Source organism: Leuresthes tenuis, unplaced genomic scaffold (assembly GCF_036924035.1).
Source record: "Leuresthes tenuis unplaced genomic scaffold, fLeuTen1.0.hap1 SCAF_5, whole genome shotgun sequence".
Classification (NCBI taxonomy): domain Eukaryota; kingdom Metazoa; phylum Chordata; class Actinopteri; order Atheriniformes; family Atherinopsidae; genus Leuresthes; species Leuresthes tenuis.
The window spans coordinates 6,445,838-6,468,456 of NW_027325359.1; the positions used below are offsets into that span (position 1 = coordinate 6,445,838).

At 43.1% G+C, this 22,619-nt stretch overlaps 2 protein-coding genes across 5 annotated transcripts; one reads left to right on the top strand and one right to left on the bottom strand.

Moving 5' to 3' along the window:
- On the top strand, positions 1-17,748 carry LOC140306975 (ELKS/Rab6-interacting/CAST family member 1-like). Of its 4 annotated transcripts, none has more exons than XM_072385640.1 (21): positions 1-187; positions 1,917-2,701; positions 2,806-2,994; positions 5,427-5,718; positions 7,267-7,394; positions 7,505-7,579; positions 7,661-7,816; positions 7,905-8,072; positions 8,184-8,351; positions 8,494-8,631; positions 8,754-8,894; positions 9,081-9,221; positions 9,311-9,504; positions 10,808-10,819; positions 11,284-11,419; positions 11,496-11,627; positions 12,865-13,025; positions 13,236-13,383; positions 13,836-13,931; positions 14,855-15,040; positions 16,291-17,748. In XM_072385640.1, the coding sequence occupies exons 2-21, from the start codon at positions 2,156-2,158 to the stop codon at positions 16,426-16,428; spliced, it is 3,345 nt and encodes a 1,114-aa protein (XP_072241741.1). In that variant the 5' UTR covers positions 1-187; positions 1,917-2,155; the 3' UTR covers positions 16,429-17,748. The 4 variants fall into 4 exon arrangements, with proteins under 4 accessions (XP_072241741.1, XP_072241742.1, XP_072241744.1 ...); XM_072385641.1 differs by having other exon boundaries at positions 11,284-11,413; XM_072385643.1 differs by lacking the exon at positions 16,291-17,748 and adding an exon at positions 14,151-14,226 and having other exon boundaries at positions 14,855-14,944.
- A 1,528-nt stretch (positions 17,749-19,276) lies between these two features.
- LOC140306976 (F-box/LRR-repeat protein 14-like) lies at positions 19,277-21,888 on the bottom strand. Its single transcript, XM_072385644.1, has one exon. It carries the CDS (start codon positions 21,312-21,314, stop codon positions 20,103-20,105), a length of 1,212 nt encoding a protein of 403 aa, XP_072241745.1. The 5' UTR covers positions 21,315-21,888; the 3' UTR covers positions 19,277-20,102.
- Positions 21,889-22,619: the final 731 nt, after the last annotated feature.

Genomic DNA, 22,619 nt, shown 5'->3' on the forward strand with positions numbered 1-22,619 from the left:
AGGGGGCTTGACGTCACTGAGGCGCCCTGGCTCTCCTGAGCCGCTGGTACTGCTGGCAAAAAGATGGGAAAATCAGATAGACCTTTATCGAAAATTTGACATTAAATGACCATTTTTGTCGCCCATATCCGTTTGACAAAGGACTGAGTTCTGACATCGACTTGGGCTCTACTAGACAACGAGAAAGGTAGTTTGTTTGAAGAGGTTTTTACCACCAGCTATTGTGTTAGCGACAGAAAATAGAGATTCTGCTTGAACACATAAATTGGGATGGACTAGCCTCCATATGTCACGGCGAGCTAACGACAAGCGTGTGCATTTGTTACTTAACCCATTTTTCTTTAGATATTTACCAGACTCGCAGTTATGTGGGTGAATCTGTGCATGGAGGAAAGGGTAGCTGAAAGATAAAAAGCGGATCAGAAGAAGAGAAAAATGGATATGGTTTGATGGGTGTCTCCAAAGCAAACGCTGCACGGAGACGTTAGGATTGAGCTAAATGCTTTAATTCTGTGTTTTTCATCAAGACACCGCACACAATTAACTCGTCACGTTGAGTATCTGGCTAGCTATTCGATGAGCTACATATATATATTTATATTTGTATATGACAATTTCCAAGCTGGGAGATTTTTTTTCTCCTCACAACGTCCACCATGGACAACCCCCTTTTCCCTCCCTCACTAGTTTTAATCTATAGCGTCAGCACATTGGAAAAATTACCCTGAGAGCCGATTTATTTCTCAAGCAAAAAATACAAGAACCGATTCAAACGCGTCCTAAGCGAACTACTGTAATTTACAGTTTGAAGTTAAAGGCAGAAACGTCGGGCTTGTGCTGTTAGCCCCAATGTGTTAACGTGACACTAGCTAGCAGCGGCCACGCAGAAGTTAAAGGGTAAACTAAATGTAAAACGGAGTATTTTCTTCTCTATACTCAGAAACCCGATGGCTCGTATCAGTCTCACCATAGCAACAGTCGATAGTAGAATTCTGACCACAACAGCTGTAACGGTCGTTAAACTTAAGCGTTTTTTTTCCAAGATAAAAATGTCCCTTTACAAATATCCGTGTTCCGATAAAGTTTTCAAATCCTTTACTTCAGCAAAATGATCCATAAAACATTGAAAAAATTATTGTAATTAAGTCATGGTTGAAGAAATCCTACTAATATATGGATACACATAAGTATTGGCAATAAAAGTGGTTGAAGTATTGAAGTTAGTACTGATTTGGCCTGTCTGACGGATATTATGTAAGACGCAATCAGATGATTAATAATGAAGCATCATTGTATTAGCACCATATGACCTGTTATTGTTGTAGCTTCTGGAGGAGGAGCCTTGTTGAAGCTACTTTATATCCATTTTATAGTAAGGGACATAAGATAAAGTGCTGATACACTTGTGTTTTGGGACTTTTCCTAAAGGAAGATATATTTGATTAGACATGGATACATTTAAATGCTTATCAAAATTAAACTATGAGGAAAAACTAACATTTTGGTTGCGACCCTTGCATAATACCGCTTTTTCTAACACTTAAGAGGCCAAAAATGTCGACAGCATCTTTATTCATGTGTTGTAATGTGATAGCTTGTTATTTTAGCACGTGTCCTTCATTTTGAGAATTAATTACGATGTGACTTGAAAATAGTCCCGTCTGAAAGTACAATATAGTGTGAAAGTATGAAGTAGCATTAGTTGGTAGAAAGTGCCCCAGCAGTTATATAACTGTCTGTACTGCTGGAGGGAACGCTGTTAACTCTAACCTACACAGTCCCTCCTAGTCTGATGCTGAGTTTTGATATACCCTTTTAAATTTTTCATATATTCAGGTGTGATGTTAATTTAGTATATTAACTCTTACTTGCTGTAAATGTGCAGTTTACAAGGAGCAACTGTATTTTGTTTGCAGATCAGTGTTATTTGTAACACCGGGAAGCTGAGTTGACGTCATCAGTTTCTAAAGCGGAGAGCAAGAGACTTCTTATATCATGAACATTGTGGCCACCTTTTCCAGTTGAAGCAGGGACAACCAGCACAAATTCACCCTACTGTTGGAAGACAGATCCAGGAAATTTGCAAGGATATACCCACAGATACTCTGAGTCGCACTTGTTCCACAGTTAGATCCCTTTTTCTATTTAGCACAAGATGTACGGTAGTGCCCGCTCTGTTGGCAGAGGGGATGCCAACCATGGTGGAGGAAGGGATGGAAGCGGTGCTAGTAATCAGGGATCTGGTCGATCACCTCGCCTTCCCCGCTCTCCTCGGATGGGACATCGCCGTACCAACAGCACTGGGGGAAGTGGAGGAGGTCCTGGAGGACCCGGAGGCAAAACGCTTTCCATGGAGAACATCCAGTCCCTCAATGCTGCATATGCCACCTCCGGACCAATGTACCTGAGTGATAATGAGGTCGCCATGGCAGGTGACCACATTCCCAAAAGTGGTGGGACAGTGACCACCATGGGAAGACATAGGGTGACATATGGATCAAGAGGTAGCAGTGGTGGAGTCGTGGCTGCTAGCACTCCCAATATCTCCACCTCGACGCCTGCTAATGCCGTGCTGCCAGCAGGCATGATGGCAGGTGATGCTCTAGCTTTTGGGGACCACCACATGGCTTCAACCGTGCCCCATTCTCTAAGGCAGGCCAGAGACAACACCATACTTGACCTGCAGGCCCAGCTTAAAGAGGTATTTTGCAAATAATTCTCCTAGTTTGAATTTTCCATGATTAAGAATGTGGAAATTTGAGCAAACGGGCAAAATGTATCACATAATATACGCTGTTCCCACAGGTTCTGCGTGAAAATGAGATGCTGCGACGAGATGTGGAAGTGAAAGAGAGTAAGCTCAGTTCATCCATGAATTCTATTAAGACTTTCTGGAGCCCAGAGTTGAAGAAGGAGCGCGCTCTCAGGAAAGATGAAGCTTCTAAGATTTCTGTTTGGAAGGAACAGTATCGTGTTATTCAGGATGAAGCTCAGGTGAGGGTTTCTTGACTGGAAAAAAAAAAAAAAACTATTTATCTTAAAGGGAAATTCTATGATAATTGATATAGTTATTAAATAATTGATAAAGATTTATAATTATTATTTAATAAGAATAAAATGGATGTCTCAATATTCTCTGATCTCGTCAGCTTGTTTTCCTCAGGTTGAATAGAATCATCGAACTGACTGTGTCCAACATGTTGGAGCAGAAAAACGTTCATCACCCAGTGTGTCAGCTTTAGAGCAAGTGTGCTACTCTCTCGTTCTTCTCTGCATAGGTTAGAGGCGGTTTCTGAACGTCAAGCTAATCCTCTTATATGCAGCTATATGCTTGTGCTTTATAGATGAAAGAGGGGTAAAGTCTAATGGCTGCATTAGCATTTCTGTATATTACAGGAATCGGTGAAAGCGTTGAGCTCAATTGAAACGTGACAGTGAGGCGGATTTTGTGATGGGTTGTAAATCAACTACAGCGGAACAAAATAAAATCTCTGTAACGTGTAGCAGAAGTTAAATTAGATTATTCTATTATTAAGTTCTCACAACTTTATGTGTACCTTTTTTTTTAAATATTTTTTTAGATAAGGTATGCATCAGTGAACCATGCATCCCAATGAGTTATTCTTTTTTCTGCATTTTCTACACTTTGCCTATTATTGAAAGACAAAATATTAATTTTGATTTCAAGTTACAAATGAGAAATGACCAAACGTCCAAAATGGTTGCAGGGATTGGAGAGAACGAGTGGAAGGCAGAGTGTTTGAGTGTGTGTTGTTGTCCATTATGCGTCGTGGTAGAGAAGTCTAATTGCTTGTGGGAAAAAACCCAAAAAACCTCTCCTGAAGCGCTCTGTTTTTTGTTTTATTCTGTGCCAGATTTCTATTTTTTGGTCTTGCTTGCTTCTTTCTGAATAGTGACACAAATTTCACTAAATTTAAGTGCGGGTGTGTTACTACACAGGTACCTTTTCTAAGTAAAAAGTGTGTATTTATTAACTGTACCTGGATAAATGTGTTAAACTCCTCACTGTGTTGTAATACTTGTGCAAATTAGGTTTCTTTAATGAAGAGAAATGGTCTTTGTTTAGCTGTAATTCTTAATGGATGGGCAGGCCTCCTGTGTAATTTGCTGCCTTCACCCTGCTGACTCACAGAATCACACTCTGGACTAATTCCCAGTAATGCCCGACCAGCGCAGGGCTAATCAGCGGGTGCTTTAATTTAAAGATGTCTGCTTTCATATGTCTGCTCCACCTCCCATGCTGGCCCACATGCACAGGAAGCATGGGCACACACACACAATCTCACACACACACACACACACATGCTCTCTCGAAGGCATCTGGCTGATTATGGCTTCAGTTAAACTGCGTGCCCCCATTGGATGGAGGCGCAGCTAAATGTGCATGTTTGCAATTGTATGTTTACATGTGTATAATTTGATTCTGGCCACAGCCTTTTGGAATCCCTACCACACAGCAGTTATCTGTGGCTTCTCCTCCCATTGAAAGAGGTCACACGGTTAAAGAATAATCATCTGTTATTTTGTGCTAATTGCTCTTTTCCCTATTAATAGGACACCGCATTTACAAAGATTAGTTTAATTTTTGCATCATATCCCTTATGTGTTGTGTTCTCAGACACCTGACAGTTGTCTCTCCGAGGCAGTGAAGATGAGAATATGGGGGCTGAGGAAGGGAGATGGTGGATGTGTTTCTGTGCTTGTCTGTGCATGTATCTGCTTATGGGTGTATTGGTGAGAAGGGGGGGTGGATCGGTGCAGTCACAGCAGTGAGTCAGCCTTAGTCACGGGGTGGAGAGGGTGATGGAAAGGGACGGTTGGTGAGAGGAGAGGTGAGGTGAGAGTATAAGAAGGAGGAGATGGAGCGAGAGCAGGGAAGGTAAATGAATAGTGAATCAGGAGGAGAATGGTGTGTGCTGGTGGAGGGGGGAGGAAAGAACGACACAGGAAGAAAAGGGAGGGGGCTGGAGAGAAATGAAGGCTGATACTGACTTCTTTCTTTGTTCTGTCTTTTGAAAACGCTCACAGCTGGTTCAGACCAGTGTAACACAGCCTTGTGTTACTGTCTCGCAGCAGCTCTGCCCAGTGTCCGTGGCATCAGATGCCACAAACCATGCAACACTACACTGGGCTGATTGTGTTTCACCACTTGTATTTCACTGTCTGCAAAGCCTGCTGTTGTGGGCGCATCAGTCAGAACATTGCAAAATTTCTCAGTTATGATTAGATACAGATTTTCAACAGCCTGTAAAACAATATTCTGTCAGGAGCCATTCTTGTAAAGTGTGGTGGTTGCACACCATGAATCATTCAAATAATCTATACATTTGACCTCATGTACCTCTGTATAAATCACATACTTATGAAGGCACAGAAGAAGAAATAAAAGTGCGTCCTCTCTGTAGCATCTCCAGATGACAGTCCAGGCCCTTCAGGATGAGCTGAGGATCCAGAGGGACCTGAACCAGCTCCTCCAGCAAGACCCTGCCAGCCAAGGAAGGGACCTGGCCCTGACATCTGAACCTACAGAGGAGAACTACCGGCGCCTACATGGCGAGCACGAGAGACAAGCTAAGGAGCTCTTCCTGCTCAGGAAGACGCTGGAGGAGATGGAGCTGAGGATTGACACACAGAAGCAAACTCTGGGAGCCAGAGATGAGTCCATCAAGAAACTTCTGGAGATGCTGCAGAGTAAAGGTAGGTCAAGAGAAAGTAAGTTCCCACCGAGTTGATCTGTATGAACTCTCACTGGAAACTAGGGTGTCCAACATGGTAGAAAGAGTTTAGGATCATCATGTCAATGCAATATCCACAGAATGACAAGGATGATGCTATTAGTCAAATGCCTCTTTAATTTAGCTTTATCTTTTTTTCTAAAGGGGAATGACTTGCACTCAAACACATGTAGGGACTGTACAAAAGCATACAAAATAAACAGTTATGCTCTATGAACTGTGAAAAGTAAATTATAGGTAATGATAAACAAAATATCCATAAGGTCTAAAAATATTTACAGTTCTGATATGATTAGCAACACATTCTGATTCTTTATAGCAAACTGTGCGAAATGTTAAGCCACTGAGCATCTTGCATTAACATTTTAGGTCCCAGTCGAGCTCTTTTCAGACATGTTCTGGTTTCCATAATCTGACAGCCACTGAAAGTGTTGCTGTGATATTTAAATGAGCACTCTGCTACTTTTCTGTCACATTTTGTAGCAGCAATCTCACCAGCCCAGACCTAGTAACATTTATGAATCACTTTAAACATAAGCTGAACAGAAATCTGCTCTCACGTTAATGGAAAGGTACGTGCAGTCGCGACAGGTCATAGTTCGACATATTAAGACAGACGACGTTATTAGATAGATAGCAAACGGCAGTGTCCAGACTTTCCTTCTACATGGTTTCCCTTATCATGTTTTGGTGTAGCGCCCATGTTAGTTTTCACAGTGTTAAAGGCAGATAAACAGGAAATCGCTCTGCCCAATATTTGTTAGCGTTCTGATCTCCGACAGACTGCAACTCCTCCCAAACACACACATCAGACCAGTGACGGCAGAGTCAACCCCCCTCAGGTGAAGTGAAGGTTTTTACTCGAGCTGAACACTGCGAGGGCAGTAAGAAACGCAAGAATCCAAACAAAGTTTTTCCCAAATGTTCCATAAGCTTAAATGTGTGGCTGACACTACAGCATAGACCTCACTATGACTGGTTGGATGTGTCGTCAAATCTTACGTGAAAGGGAAATATTGCTGGCTTACATTAACGTCCAAGTGAACGATAACTGAATGAAAGCTTTAACAGCCACTAAAGTTATGTATCACCTGTCTGTAAAGGCTTTAGATGTCAGCAACATATAATCACTTCAAGCTTCTATTCCTCAGCTTCTGCTCGGCAGGTCAAATAAAACATTATTTGCTTCTTAAATCTATTCCTAATTCACCCTTTAGTAGACACATGACAACCAGAGGCCTTTGCATCAGTATCTCTCAAATGATTCTGAGATGTTAAATTTCAACTGAAACATTCGAGAAACGCAGAAGAAAGCTAAAAAACACTCGTGTTGGATATGGATCTGCAAACCCAGTGTTTAGATATTCATGTTTGCTAAATAGATCGGCTTTCATGTGAAGCATCTGTGCTGGCTGTTGCTAGTTAATTAGTGGTTATGTTGCCTAATCCTCTTGACAACATTAACATTCTTCTCATCATGTCAACAAAGCTAACGTGTTTGTTGTGTCAGGGCCTTCTGCCAAGGCATCGGAGGAGGACCAGGAGAGGACCAGGAGGCTGGCGGATGCAGAGATGCACAGGCATCACCTTGAGAGTTTGCTGGACCAGAGAGACAGAGAGATTACTGCACTGAGAGAGGTAATGTACAGTTCAACTACTGAGATCTTTCCTGTGTATTGATAGTTTTCCACCATCCTGTTTGTCATAAAAACAGATATTTTATACATGTTCGACATCTGACCCAACAGGAGCTTCACCGTCGATACGAAGGAACCCCCGAGTCAACCAAAACAAAGGCTTTGCAGACTGTTATCGACATGAAGGTGGGAGTTTAAATAGTGTGCTTTTTAGCTTGTTTTCTTGAACCATGCTCTTGACTGCCAGCCTTTCTCCATTGATACCAGGATGCAAAAATCAACTCAATGGATCGGAGCCTGAGGGACATGGAGGAGGAGCTGCTAATGCTGAAATCCAATGGACTTCTGAGCTGTGAGGAGCGTCAAGAGGAGATGAAGCAGATGGAGGTGTACCGCAGTCACACCAAGTTCATGAAGAACAAGGTCAGCAAGACGAGAGATGACCTGACTCTGCTGCTATGATACTTGCCTGTTGTCTGCCCTGTGATCATATGAGGTGCATCTTTTTCAGATGGAGCAGGTGAAGCAGGACCTCTCCAGGAAGGACACGGAGCTGCTTGGTTTGCAAACTAAACTGGAAACACTAACCAACCAGTTCTCAGACAGCAAGCAACACATTGAAGTCCTGAAGGAATCCCTCACTGCCAAGGAGCAGCGAGCTGCCATCTTACAGACAGAGGTACACCAAACAGAAGCACAAGAATTACCAAGGAAAGGAAAAGTTTTTCCTCTTTGGTTTGGTTTTAGCCACACTGATTCTAAACTCTTCTTTTTTCCTTTTACTATCCAGGTTGACGCCTTACGTCTGCGCTTGGAAGAAAAGGAGGCAACTCTGAATAAGAAGAGCAAGCAGATTCAAGAAATGTCAGAGGAGAAGGGAACCCTCAATGGTGAAATCCACGATCTAAAGGACATGCTGGAGGTTAAAGAGCGCAAAATCAATGTGCTACAGAAAAAGGTGATGATGACAAAGAACCATTTATGGGATTTTCTGGGAAGTTTGTGACATGGTGGATGCATCTTTGTATTAGTTTCACAATGTGTGGCATTGTGACATGACGGCAGATTTTGCCTGATGGCTTTTTGTGTTTGAACTGCAGATTGAGAACCTGCAGGAGCAACTGAGGGACAAGGAGAAGCAGCTGAGCAGCCTGAAGGAGAGAGTGAAGTCCTTGCAGGCGGACACTTCCAATACTGACACTGCTCTCACAACACTGGAGGAGTCGCTTGCAGAAAAGGTAAATTCTGGCCAAGTTGCCGGTACCTTTGCAAACCCAAGTTGTTATTGACTTGCATTCCTGTTTATTTGTGGCAATACGCATTAGTTTTTGGGAACATATCGTGTGACTGTTTCGTGTAGGAGCGTATCATTGAGCGTCTAAAGGAGCAGCGAGATAGAGACGATCGGGAGAAGACAGAGGAGCTCGACTGCACAAAGAAGGAACTGAAAGAGTTGAAGGAGAGACTGAGCTTACTGCAGGGAGACCTGTCAGACAGAGAGGTGAGAAATAGATCCAGAAGCACATTCTTGTTCTTGTCACTGTTGTTCTATTTATACTGTGAAACGTTGCTGGTGGAAATGAGCATCGGGTTGGGTTTTTTCCCCATGAATGCCTTTGAGTTTCCTCACTCTCATGTTGTGTTGGTTTGATAATCCCAAACATCTATATTTTGTGTATATACGCAGACCTCTCTGTTGGACCTTAAGGAGCATGCATCATCCCTGGCCTCCTCAGGACTGAAAAAAGATTCCAAACTCAAGAGTATGGAGATTGCCTTGGAGCAGAAGAGGGAGGAGTGCCTAAAAGTGGAGAACCAACTAAAGAGAGTAAGACTACAAAGATTAAAACTAGAAAAGCAGCTGCTTTTCTGTTCTCTCCACTGCATTGATTTCTAACCACTGTTGTCCTCCGTCAGGCTCAGAATGCAGCTCTGGAAGCTCAAGCCAACACTGAGCTGGCTGAGCGCATTAAAAACCTGGAGCAGGAAGTGGCCCGCCACAAAGAGGATTCTGGGAAGGCGCAGGCTGAGGTGGACCGCCTCCTTGAAATACTTAGAGAAATGGAGAACGAAAAGAATGACAAGGACAAAAAGATCTGTGAGCTGGAGAGGTGGGTTTTTAACTCGGATACCGTCAGTGTGCATGAATAATGACGTTTTATTTTAATGGAGGTGAACCTGGTTTGTTTAAGTGCTGAAAGATGAGCCGGTTTCTAACTGTTTGGTGTGAAGGAAGTTTTGAATGATTGAGAAGTGTTTCTGCTAAAATCAGATTATCCTTGTGGGGCCCCAGGGTGAGGGAAGGGGGTGAGATGATGACACCTATATATTTTAGATTTACATAACACTTGATTATATAAGGAGCGTCATAATGAATGAATTTCTCTCTCACTCACATTCATGTCCATATCAGATGTTGTGCTGCTCCTCGTTCGTTCTGCCACTCACCGGTTGGAGGGGAGGGGTGGGGTGGTTTTGTGTGTGCGTGTGTGTGTGTGTGTATGTGGAAGAGGGATAAAACAGGGTAAAACTGATAAGTTGCATGCAGCTCCACAGTAAAAGAAGAGTTTACTAAAACGGCTGCGGTCACATTAACGCGAGCACATTAGCAGTGGGTTGATTTGACATGCGATCAGGGGTTCAGAGCAATCAGACAGATTGCGTTTTTGATTAGATAGACGACAGCGCTGTCCAAACTTTGCCACTCCATTGTTTTTCCTGCGATGATTGGCTGCAGTGTCTGGTCTTAATCTGAACCAAATAAACAGGAGAGCTGAACCTGAAAAGCCTCCTCCTAAAAATATTTTCGACTGTATAACACAACACAGCCCTTGTGAGGCTGGTATGAATGTTTTGGGCAAAATGAGATATGAGAAAACTGTAAACCTATGAGGGCTTGCAGAGTTTTGACAGGTGTTTCAGTTTTTCATCGGCGGGGAGGGTTTCTTCAATTCAAAAGTTCCTGTTTTTCTCGAGTTGATAATGCTGTTGCTGTAATACATATAAACCCTCACAGGTATATCAGGCTAAAATATGTTGTAAAAAGGGAAATTTTCAACTGCATCCAACCACTGATGCTATGTTTTGCACAACCACAAGCGCTCAGCATGCTAATATGAATTGTTATGGAGATGAAACCTAATAATTTGCACCCTGGCTTTCTTTGTAATTTTCACAGCCATGGCTGAATGAAGCCTTGAAGAACATTAATATTTAATAAGGGACCAACGACTGAATGCTGTCACTTTAGCAGAGTGACGATGCCATGAAAAGCCAACATTTCTTTTGTGTGAAAAGGCTGTACAAGGCCCCACCTTCTCTCTTGCTCTTCACATTTGCTCATTTTCTTAGCCTGAGTCTGTTTTCTCTTCCCTGCTTTCTTGTCTTTGCACTGGAAATTTCACACCCCACCAGTTTGACCTCGAGGTTAGTATTTGCTCTTTTCTTTCCTCTGACACCTTTTCCCACTTTGTACTCATCTCACATTCACCTCCCTCTTCTTTCTGTCCACCTTTTGATTCTCCAAAGTTATGTTAGCTGCAAGCAGTTGTCTTTTCCTGACACTCTTTGTCTTTCCTCTTACTCCTGTGTAGGTTCATGTTGCCCTTTTCCACCTCCTTATTGTTCTGTCTTCCCCCCCCGAACTAAATCCAAAATTGTCTCTGTAGAGTTATCAAAAACCTTACCAAAGCAAGTCTGTAAGACTGTATTTGTAACCGTCATTTCATGCGTTTCAGAAACTGTGATCAGTCCACTGAGTGTATTAAGAATTATAGAGCTTTTCCTCACATCTGTTCATAGCTTGAGATGTAAATGTTACATTTCCTATAACATTATCTGTATGCCCTATCCAAGTAGAATATATAACGTCTCAAACGGTGCTCCTGTAGGCAAACGAAAGACCAGTCGAAAAAGGTGGCGTCACTTAAGCACAAGGAGCAGGTGGAGAAGAGCAGGAACGCTCGTTTAATGGAGGAGGCCAGGAAGAGGGAGGACAACCTGTCTGAAAACTCCCAGCAGGTGAAGGTGAGGCTTGTGTGCGTCCAGCCTGTGTTGTGTGTTGCGTCAGCTTCTAACAAAGCACGTTTCTGCTGTTCTGAAGGACACTCTGCGTCAGAAGACCGAGCGCATAGAGGAGCTGGAGGAGGCTCTGAGAGAGAGTGTTCAAATCACGGCCGAGCGAGAGATGGTGCTGGCACAGGAGGAGGCTGCCCGGTCCCTGCAGGAGAAACAGGTACACGGCACACGCATGCATGACGAGACAATATGAAACAGTCAACAAGACCACGGCATATCTTAACATGTGTATGTACAGAAAAAAGAAACTGCAATTCTGTCTCTACCACCTGTTGCTGCCATTGTGGTGCTGCTCATCCTTTCTTTTCCTGCCCCCTCCTTCTCTTTGGCCTCCTCTTCTGTCTCAGTTCTTTTATCGTTGCTTGACATTTTCTCTTGTTTTCTTTCTGCTACACAACTGCCTCTCAGAAGCACTCACTCAAACCAATGCATGAGTCCAACCTCGCCCACTTTAAGTGGTCTAAGGTATGAGCCCCAGTGTGTGTGACCTCCGTCACTTAAAGAGGGTGGACACAATAAAAGCCAAACGTCTACAACTCATGCAGTCTCATGCAACAAACCTCCACAATCTACGTGTTTGTAAAGTTCATTCATTCCAGATTGATGTTGTTCAGGCTGCATGTTTTTGTAAAGTGTTTGTGTTGTTTCCAGCCCACATGAATTTTCTTTACCTGCTGTTTGCTTGTAAAATATTATTCGTAAAATGGTTCGCTCATACATCAAGTAGCCAGTGAGAATGAATTATTCGTTCATTCATTTAAACATCTATTGGTACGAAACAAAGATTTGTCTTGTTTCCTGGCTACAACCCTACCTGAGTGCTCATCTGTTAAGTGCTCTGGCAGAATGTGTCTGGCACCCCTCTCCTTAAAACAGGGTTCGCACCCGGCTTTGCCCAGACCTGCCCAATCAGGACTGTTGATCCAATAAGAGGCAGGTTTGATACATGACCACAGTCTGCTGAGGCACTTCTGTAAACAAACAAGATGAGCTGCTGGTGTGGATGGGGTATTTTAATCTGTTATCATGTCTGTATTAATGTCTGTTCTTCTGTCACTCTGTGCTACATCACATTTAGTTGTCTGTTCACTTGTGTCCCAAAACTAATGGTCTGAAACTGAAAATGAGAGGTTCCAGACTAATTTGCGCTGCTTGAGTATTTTTCTGTCAATGCTAGTGATCCAGTACATTTGAAAGTAAATGGCAGGTAAATTAAATCTGGTTCTACAGGCACCTGTGTTATAGTTGATCACGTGAATTCTGCCGCCCCTCTCTTTCATTACAGCAGTACATATTAACAAGTCCTTTCTTAAAAAAGTCCCGACGCTGTCACGGATGGATTTCATCCACCTTACTCTATTCATCCCTGAATTGTTGTATGTGTGTTTTCCCAGATGGAGGAGCTGCTGGGTGCCATGGAGAAGGTGAAACAGGAGCTCGAGTCCATGAGGGCCAAGCTGGCCTCCACCCAACAGTCTCTGTGTGAGAAAGAGGCGCACCTCACAACCCTGCGAGCTGAGCGCAGGAAACACCTGGAGGAGGTGCTAGAGATGAAGTAAGACACGTGTACACACACACACACACATCCACAGACGGCAGGGTGGCATAGACTGGGATCATTGATCGCTACCTTAATCTTGTAAAATGTCATCCAATTCTGGCTCTCCCCAGCTGGCATGCTGGTGTTGTGCGATAAATAATAGATTATATCCAAGCTATTTACTTGTGTGGGTAAAAGTCATGTTGTATCATCTCCTCCCAACAGGCAGGAGGCACTGTTGGCTGCCATCAGTGAGAAGGATGCAAACATTGCACTGCTGGAGTTGTCCTCCTCTAAAAAGAAGAAGACCCAGGATGAGGTGGCTTTGCTGAAGCGGGAGAAGGACAGACTGGTGCAACAGCTCAAGCAGCAGGTGGGGAAGAGGCGCCTGGTATCCATGTCGGGGAATAATCCGACCATGAGTACATGCGTTCATGTTTCTTCCTACACATTGAAGTATGAAAACTTGGTGTGTTGTCCATCTGGAAGTAATGGACACTGGTAAAAGTTTTTGTTGAATTAGTTCCGCCGCTGAAACGTAACCTGCTGCTGAGTCGGTCAAATAACAGTAGAATAAGGCCTCCATGTGGAGCAGCTGACTGGCTTTCTGTATCTTGGTCACACAAAAACGTTTAAGGCTATAAATTAGTTTTTACTATTACTTTTTTGACCAGTGCGAGAAGGACTTAATGAATACTTCTGGGAGCATTGGGTCAAATGTGGACTTTTTCTGTCATCTACGGGGGTGTTTTTGTCCAACAGCTAAAGCAGATAAACTCGGAAAGACAAAAATCAATTCTCTCTTTGGTTTCTCTCCGTCTTTAGACCCAGAACAGGATGAAACTGATGGCAGACAACTATGAAGATGAGCATCTGAAGACTGCACCCGACCAGACGAATCACAAACCCTCTCCAGATCAGGTAGTTTTAACTGATCACCATCCACCAGACTGCTTTGTTAACTTCTACATGTTATTATAAAGAGCTTCTCTAAAATGTTTGTAAAGACAGTTTACCTGATGGAAGCTACATAAAGGGAACTACAATTCTATAAGAGCTCTGAAGTTTTCTTCTGTCTGGTTTTACACTAACCAAATGTTCCTTTCTAATGCTGCGACTGGCTTACCTTGTGGCTAACAGGATGATGAGGAGGGTATTTGGGCGTAGCCAGCCATTTGCCCTCCCCCTCTCTCTAACAGCCATTTTGTTCAGAAGGGTGAGCTCGTATGAGAAGCCAAACCTCTTTCACCCATCACTGGCATGTTTATTTGATTTGTTTGTGCCTGTCTTCATGTCATCTAACTCCTCTCTTCTTAAGTTGGACGATCGTTGTCTTTGTTGCCTGTTCTTACAAACTCGTCCTGTGGTTTAACATTGTTATTTTGGAAAATCAGTGTTTCAATTGTGTGTGTGTGTGTGTTTGCATGTGCAAGCCAAGAGTCTTGTGACCTCAAACTAAAGCATCTTAGCTTTGCATGCCGCTGCTCTGAGGCTAATCATTAGCTGTGCTGAAAAAGATGTTGAATAACGCTTTTTCAACCAATCAGTGGCTGAATAAGTTACCTTGCAACACACTTTTGTTGAGCTGCACAAGCTTGAACAGACGATGTTAATCTCCCCACAAAAGCTGACTCTAATGTGACATTGACATGACTTCATAAGCATGCATGCAGACATTGATGCTTTTTCCCTCTGTTTTTTTTTTTTTAAATCCAAGTGTTGTATTGAGCCTGGAACTCTTATTATATTTAGGCGTTCAAACTCGACCACACCTCTTCCTTTGTTTAACCTCTTGTGTGTAATCCAGATCCTTCATTTCTACCCCACTTTCTCCCACCCTACAGATGATACCCCCTCTTCTAGCCTTGTCCCAGAACCGCAGCAAGCTCAAACTCTACATCGCCCACCTGACAGACCTTTGCCACGACCGAGACCCCAGCATCCTCAGCCAGCTCACGCCGCCCTCTCACTATCACCACAGCGACCCTGAAGACTGGGAGGAGGAGCTCCAGAAGATGAGTGTCGAACAGGTATTCTGATCATCTTCTATGATTTACATTTAGATGGAGTAAAGGCGATTTCGTGACGGAGCATAAGAGCCACTAGTTTATGTGATTAAGATTCTTGAATTATTTCAATTAATCAGCATGTTTGAGACAAGGTAAGTATATTTTGTGGAGCAATTACAGCATTTGACATAATTTAACCCTTAAACAGCAGGCCTTCGGCTGTTTAATGCAGTTTTGTGACGTACACATGTGGGCAGGGTTCGTACCGGTGCTGGAGGTTCCCAATGGTTTAATGTTTTCTATTTTGACCATAACACATCACCAAACAACTCTTTGCTATGAGTCTTAGTGCAGAGCACAATCACTCTCCTCTGTGTGGCATCTTGCCTGGACGTGTTTATCTCTGCCTTAGTTTCCTGTGTGCATGAAGGAGCAGGTAGACTCTTGATAACCTGTGTTCTTTGGCTAAAGAGCCTGCCACAAGCAGAAGGATGAGAAAAGTCCGCATCACTCTGGTTTTCATGAAAACGATCTATGCGCCGCTCTAGTGATCTAGTTTGGCATCACTTTTGGCTCGATGATTTAAACCGAGATGCTGCTTCACAACGGTTGGATTTTGGAAAAGGGCTTTAAAGTATGATTGTATTTCTGAATATTAAATGAGTATTTATGACTGAATATTTTGCTTTGTAAGGAAATAAAGATGGATTTTTGCCTTTAGTGTAAAATGTAGACGACTGTGGTCGAGCCTCGCTTGCTACTCACATTTCAATGTGTGATAGAACAGTGAGTGAATGGCACCAAATCATCATCTGATTGTATGAAAATCAGCTTCATCACGACACCCTACTGCAGTAAAATCTAACATGCACACGAAAATATCAGTAGCAATCCAGTAATGCCACGCATAAGGAGCATTTTAAACTCTGGGAGCGTGTCAATACATTTAAACTCTTTGCATTTAAGAATGAGTTTAGAATGAGTCTTTACTCCTGTGTTGTAGTGGTGGGTTCAAGGCTTTAAGTGACACTTTTCAATCACGGCTAGCTGTTGATAGATTGTAAATGCTACCACAAACACATCTGATAGAATACATCTATTTAAAAATATCTGATTTTCCACAGTGCTTGAAAGGCTTGAAAACACTTGAAAAGATGTATGAACCATGGCCCGGACTAATGGAAGATAAGCTGGGGTTCTTCCCTTAAAAGAGACAGAACAGACTGAAACTAATTTCAAAGGAAACTAACCCCTCAATTTTTCTCCTCCAGCTGGAGCGGGAGCTGGAGGTGTGTGAGAAGGAGAGCGGGGAGCTGCAGGAATACGCCAACTCTGTTCTCCAGCAGATCGCAGACTACTGCCCCGATATCCTGGAACAGGTTGTCAATGCGCTGGAGGAGTCGTGCTGACGACTCCGACCTCAGACCGTAACAGGCTGAGCCCAGGAGCCCCTACCTCCACCCAAAAAAAAAGAAAGGGAGACAGTTGGGGCATTATTACTGACATTGTTGGACTCTTCCTCTGTGTACCCCTCACTGACCTCGCAACAAACTCGCAGGACTCATGAGTGCTTTCCTGTCTTCCACACAGCTCTGAGGTCAGACCGGAGAAACCAATTAGCAATGCTCACGAAACAAACACGGCACTTTGGAAACAACAAATCTCAGACCCTGTGCAAAGAACTGAAGGACTTGTATGTAAATCGATCACATATCAGGCAGACGGCGGGTTACTTTAAAGAACATTATTTCATGCAGGTGCATTGGGAGACAGACGCTAGATGAAAGCAGCAAACCTCTGCACACAGTCCTGAAGTATACTGCCAACCTTCCTCTGCCTCTACAAAGCCCCACTCAGAGCAGGAATTGCCAGATGAGGCACTCCTTTCACAAACCTTTTAAAGTTTAAAGGCACATTCATCCGGGGACAGGAAAGCACTTTAAGTCTTGGAGAACTGGGGAGCTGCTACATCTAGAGGGGGGCAGGGAGGAGCCGAGCTCCGACAGTAAAGCGTGGAGCCGTGTAGATGCTTGTTTTGTATTTAAGTCAGTGCTGCCTGATGTCGTAACGCTGTCCAAATGCCACTTTTTAACCAAATGAGCACACGCTCCCAACGTGTTTCAGTGTCGCCAGGATTAGGTCGCAGGTACGTTACTGTGGGGTCAGTGGCTGGGTCGCTGGCATTAGAGGGGGGGTCGGGGTCAAGGTTTCGAACTTTGATCAAAGATCAGATTTTAGTTACTACGTTCTCAGTGAGAGAGGGGGTTAAAAAAAGAAAAGAAAAAACTATAATTGACGTATTGATTTCTAAATGTTTTGCACACGGCGTCCACTTCTTTATGAGGTATGCAATGTTTCTGTTGAGAACGTTCTCGTGGCCTTGGAGCATGCACAGAGATCAGTACTGGACCTAGTGCAGGGATATTTATTCCTCTGTAATACTGGTGCTAAGGCATGATGTAAGTCTTCTTTTCAACTGATCCTCATCCAGTCTCATCCAAAGTTTCTATAGATGTTAATTAAAGCCCGCCCAACCTTTAGTTTGTTGACTAAAGAATACAAGTAAAGACCCTTTATTTCTCGTACTTTATCACTCGCGAGTAATGCCTCCGTCGGTGTGTTTTTTTTTAAATCTTCAGGGCTTAGACTTTTAACTACCGAGTGCATCTACATTCACAGGAACTGAAAGTCACTTTTCAGCAGATTTAGACTTTTTAGATCAGTTTGTAAGTGACTGAATAAAGGTAATTAAGTGGAAGGTGTCGTGCATTCTTTAAAAAACAAACAACGAAAAAATACAGCAGATAAAAGCAGTGCGGTCGTCTTTTGTGTCTAATTTTGTCTCCAGGACAAGATGTGTGTGTGTGTGTGTGTGACAGTACTGCCATAACTTGCGGAAAGTAATGTTCTATAGAGATATATAAATATATATAAATATGATATAAAATGTTTACTGTATCGATATGCATTGAATGTTTGCACAGAATCTCGAAGAGCAAGCGTCTCTGAACAAAGTTCATGTTCTCAGCAGAAACCGGAAACAAGTGTCAAAAAAAAAGAAAAGAATCGTGTCAAGATAGTGTGAACTGCAAACGTTTCCGAACCGTGTGATGGGAGAACATTTCTCTTGCATTTATTTCTAATGGTCTTTTTTTTTTTAAATAAATATATCGTCACCAAACGGTGATGTCACGTGTTATCCTGAGGGTCCCGTGTCGTCTTTACTTTCCCTTCGTCAGTGGTTTTGTTTGTGGGACTGAAGGATGGAAACAAGCCTCCAACCATCACGACCCTCCTGTTTAAAGACAAAAACAGCATTTCTCTGGAGACTGAGACACAAACACACTGCTGGTGTTGGAGGATGATAGTTGGATGGTTGTTTTTGTGCTTTTCTGTCGAGTGGGGACTCGTTTGTGGTTTCAGAGAAGTGTTTGATTCTCCTTACTTTGGCCTGTGTCCCTGCCTTTGCCTTAATGTGAGGTCATCTGTTTCCGAACTCTTCACAGTGGAGCACAGCTGACTAAGGGGCTTCAGTCAAGTTCATGGTATGTTTCCATTTTTGCATTCATGTAAGAAGTGTACTGCCTTCTGTCTGTTAATGTTACAAATTAAGCTGTTTAAAGATTACAGCGTTTAGTCATTTGGATTTTGTATGTATGTAAATAAATTATAAGCCTTGTTTTCTTGTTGAGATCTTTTTTTTTTCCTTCCCTCAAACATGCCAGAGTGATGACACCATTTAGTTTAACTGCTTGTGGGCAAAAGTAACTCTAGATTGAGCTCAGTTCAGTCAATTTTATGCAAGCTTTATAAAACAAATCGGTTGGCTTTTCCTTCCTAAGCAGTTTTATTAACTCCAGGACAGCTCAGCTGCTACAGGACCACCGTGTACGTGGCAGTAGATCCTCAAGTCCTCGCAGGCTAACTGAGACTCACTTTCTGCCCCTGACGCAAAGCGATGAGGCTGCGACTCCAGCATCAAACCGGGCAGGATGGAGACTCTGGGTACAACTAAATATTGTATTACTGTACTTCTGGCATACAAGCTTCCCATCATGCCAGTAGGACTCAGAATATCAAAACGCTTAGAATTAGCACTTAAACCAAGATGCGTGTTTTTGGACTGTGGGAGAACACGGGAACTCCACGTTGCCTAAAATCCTCTATTCTGAAAAATAAGTTGCCCCAATGTGACACAAACCTTAAAAGATATGAGAAACAGTTCCTACAAATTCTTATTCAAATAAAAGACAAAACTGGAACATATTTAGAATCTTTAATCATAAATATCACTACTGTATGAATATAAAACATCTTAAATTACTGTTTCTTCTTTTTTTAATTTTTTTTAGACAAATACTCTGGCATTATCGCTGGAAGCTCTTTGGGTGCAAAAACACCCACTAACGAACAATTTTAAGTATTGCATATAGTCGTCGTAGCTGTTAATTACCACACCTTACTGTAGCCATGTTGATGAACCTTTTGACAATTTGAGCACTAACTGATACATAAATTACTTCCTCAGGAATATAAAACGAAGCCAACTGTACATACGTAAATAAAGACAGACAGGAGTGATCCACCCACTTCAATTTGAAGTACAATTTTGTCAGCAACAGTCATTCAATACAAAACAAATACAGGTTACACAAGTATAAAAATATTCACAAAGAAAGAAAACCGAAAACTAAACTTAAACCCAAGAATTTCCTGCCTCTGATGAATTAAAACGCTTAGTTATTATCACGAAATGCAACTTGTCTTAAATGTAAAATCTCTATTGGTACGCGAGTTACAAAAATATACAATCTACTCTAGTATTCAGCGACTGTAGGCACTCCTGTGTTTGACGGGTGAGGTAGCTAGACAGTAAGAACTGAACACAGGCTGCGATTTAACAAAAAAAACGGAGCAAAAGACTGAAACTAAGTGGAAATGAGAAGGAAGTATTGCAGCAGAAGTGAAAAATATTCCAGTGAGTCCCTCCTCTGGCTCGCAGTCGCAGGAGAGAAGGTAAAATCAAGAATGAATACAGGCGGTCCCTCTCTTCGTACAACTGGGCACTTCACACGAGGAAGTGTCACCTCACTCTTTCACTCTCAGTCATCTGCCACAGTCCCAGGTTCAACACTTTAAGGCACGGGAGCTGCGTTATCCTCTCCAGACCCCTCTTTGTGATCTTTGTACAACCGTACAGATCAATCCCTGTCAGCTGTGTCAAGTGGTCGGCTATCAGCTCCAGACCCTTGTCTGTGATTCGTACACACTGCCCTATGTTTAGAGTCTTAAGTTCATGCATCTGGCGCACCATCCTGTTGATGCCATCGTCGCTGATATGACAGGAGCACAGAGAGAGGGACTTGAGCTGATACAACCCCTGGGCGATGTAAGCCAGGCTCTGGTCTCCAATCTTATCGCAGAAGGACACATCAAGCCCAGTCAGCCGGAGGGAGCCCATGGCCAGGTGCATTATCCCTGTGTCACTGATGTTGTCACAGGACCGCAGGTTGAGGCTGCACAGGTGTGTCATGTGTGACAGGTGGATCATCCCTGCGTCCGATATCCCCCCGCAGAAGCTGAGGTTGAGCACTTTGAGCTTGTTTAGGCCCTTTGAGACATGTTTGAGAGAAAGGTCAGTCAGCTTCTGGCAGTCCTGTAAGGTCAACTTCTCCAGGGACAGGCAGCCCTCTGCAGCGCTGCGGGTCATTCCTGACAGGTGACCGATGCCCACGTCAGACACATGCCGGCAGCTACGCAGATTGAGGCTCTTGAGTCTGTGCAAGCCCCAGGCAATGAGCAACAGGCCCGTGTTAGTGATATTGCTGCACCCCCCGAGTTCAAGCACCTCCAGGTTTTTGAGGTACTGAGCGATCCTTCCCAGGCTGGAGTCAGTGATCTGTTTACACAGGCTGAGGTTGAGCACTCGCAGGGATGGGATGTCCTGCACAAAGGCATGTCCCAGACCATTGTCTGTGAGGTTGAAGCATCCACACAGGTTAAGGCTTTCGATGTGCGGCATCCCCTGAATCACGTAACTCAGACTTCGCCTCAGGCTGAGAATCTGGACTTTTTTGATCCCCCTAGCTTGCAGACTGGGGAACAGAGACGGGTTGGCTCGCCGCAGATGGAGCTTGGCTTCCACCCCCCTCCACACAGACTTGTGGTAGGACGCGTCTCTCCAGGCCGCGCACACTTGGGCTACCCTTCCTTTGTCTTTCACGTCCAAGTAGCTGAAAATAATGGCCAATATTTCCGGGAAAAGGCACGAGATGTGTGTTTCCATTTCAAACATAATGACTCCGTTTCGCAGCAGAGGTTGCCTATGAGCGACAATACCGTCCTGTTAGCTCCCCACAAACTGCTACTGAAGTTGCTGTCTGGCCCGGCAACGTTAGCTAGCGTAAGCTAGCATACGTACAAAGCTAACTGTAGCTAATTAGCTTTGTGAATAACGTAACAAAAATCCATCCATCTCCTTGGACCGAAGTGTACGGTTTAATTAAATAAAGAAAATGTTACAAAACGACAAACGACTGTGCCGGTTTTTATGTTGTAAGCTGGACGCAGTTCAGCAAACTAAAGTCGGAATATTTACCTAGCAAGCTAGGCTAACAGTAGCAAACCGCGATCTTAGCCTCTACTAGCTGTCCAAAGTTGAGAGCTTCAAAGCCGCTGAACCTCCTAGTCCAGAACTTATTCTTCACCCTTGGCCATCTGAAGTTTATGCAAAACGCTTTAGTTTCTAAAAAACTTTATATCAAGAGGTGTTTTTCCGCATAAATATAGTTCTTTTATCTTCTGTGGCATTTCCAGCGGCGTCTGAGCATCTCGGTTCCTCTATAATGAATGCTGTGCTCGCTGAAAGCTACTTCAGTCCCCGGCCCAGGCAGCGGCTCCTAGTGGAAGATGTAAACATTGTTTACTACTACAGGCTCAAAAACACAAGTTAATAAATCTATGTAATTCATTGCTGTTTTATAAATGCAGGATTAAACGTTTCCGTTGCAAATAGGACCATAACTTCTGGACAAGAGTATATAAAGTTATATGCTACCAAACTGTCCATCTACATACATATATTGTTTGTGGTACATCGAATTTAGATAGTAACAAAGTAATAAAACCTCAAGCCTGTTTAGTTCACAAAGTGCTCCTCTATAATTATCAATCATTACAAATTAAATACAAGCAAAAACAGAGTTATAGTTCTGTAAGAGCCAACAGTTTCTTGTACATAAAACAAGAAACATTGTAAAACCTCTGGAATTACAGTTAATTTTGCTTCGACAACTGAAAATGTGGTCCGATATTTATAAGTCACAACTATAATCAAACTAATCACACCTAACTTATGGCACAGTTGTACTTTTGTTGTGGCTGGAAGAGCTCCATGGACTAGAGATGAGTTTGGAGGGGTTTGTACTATAAGGGTCCCTCCCACTGAAACAAAGCACACAACGTATATTGTCCTCAAGAGCAGCCAGTGAGAACCAAACATTGATTACTTAAATAGTGGCAGAAGGGTTCAAACATCTGGAACAGGCTACATCAATCCACAATAAGACAACGTCAGGACTCTTGGCTTCTACTCTCTCCG

What these genes read in the sequence shown, in the direction of transcription:
- LOC140306975 (XM_072385640.1), top strand. Translation starts at nt 2,156, where the DNA reads ATGTACGGTAGTGCCCGCTCTGTTGGCAGAGGGGATGCCAACCATGGT. An exon ending in AGACTGTTATCGACATGAAG is followed by an intron (nt 7,580 to 7,660) that starts GTGGGAGTTTAA and finishes CATTGATACCAG; the next exon opens with GATGCAAAAATCAACTCAAT. An exon ending in ACAAACCCTCTCCAGATCAG is followed by an intron (nt 13,932 to 14,854) that starts GTAGTTTTAACT and finishes CCCACCCTACAG; the next exon opens with ATGATACCCCCTCTTCTAGC.
- LOC140306976 (XM_072385644.1), bottom strand. Translation starts at nt 21,314, where the DNA reads ATGTTTGAAATGGAAACACACATCTCGTGCCTTTTCCCGGAAATATTG.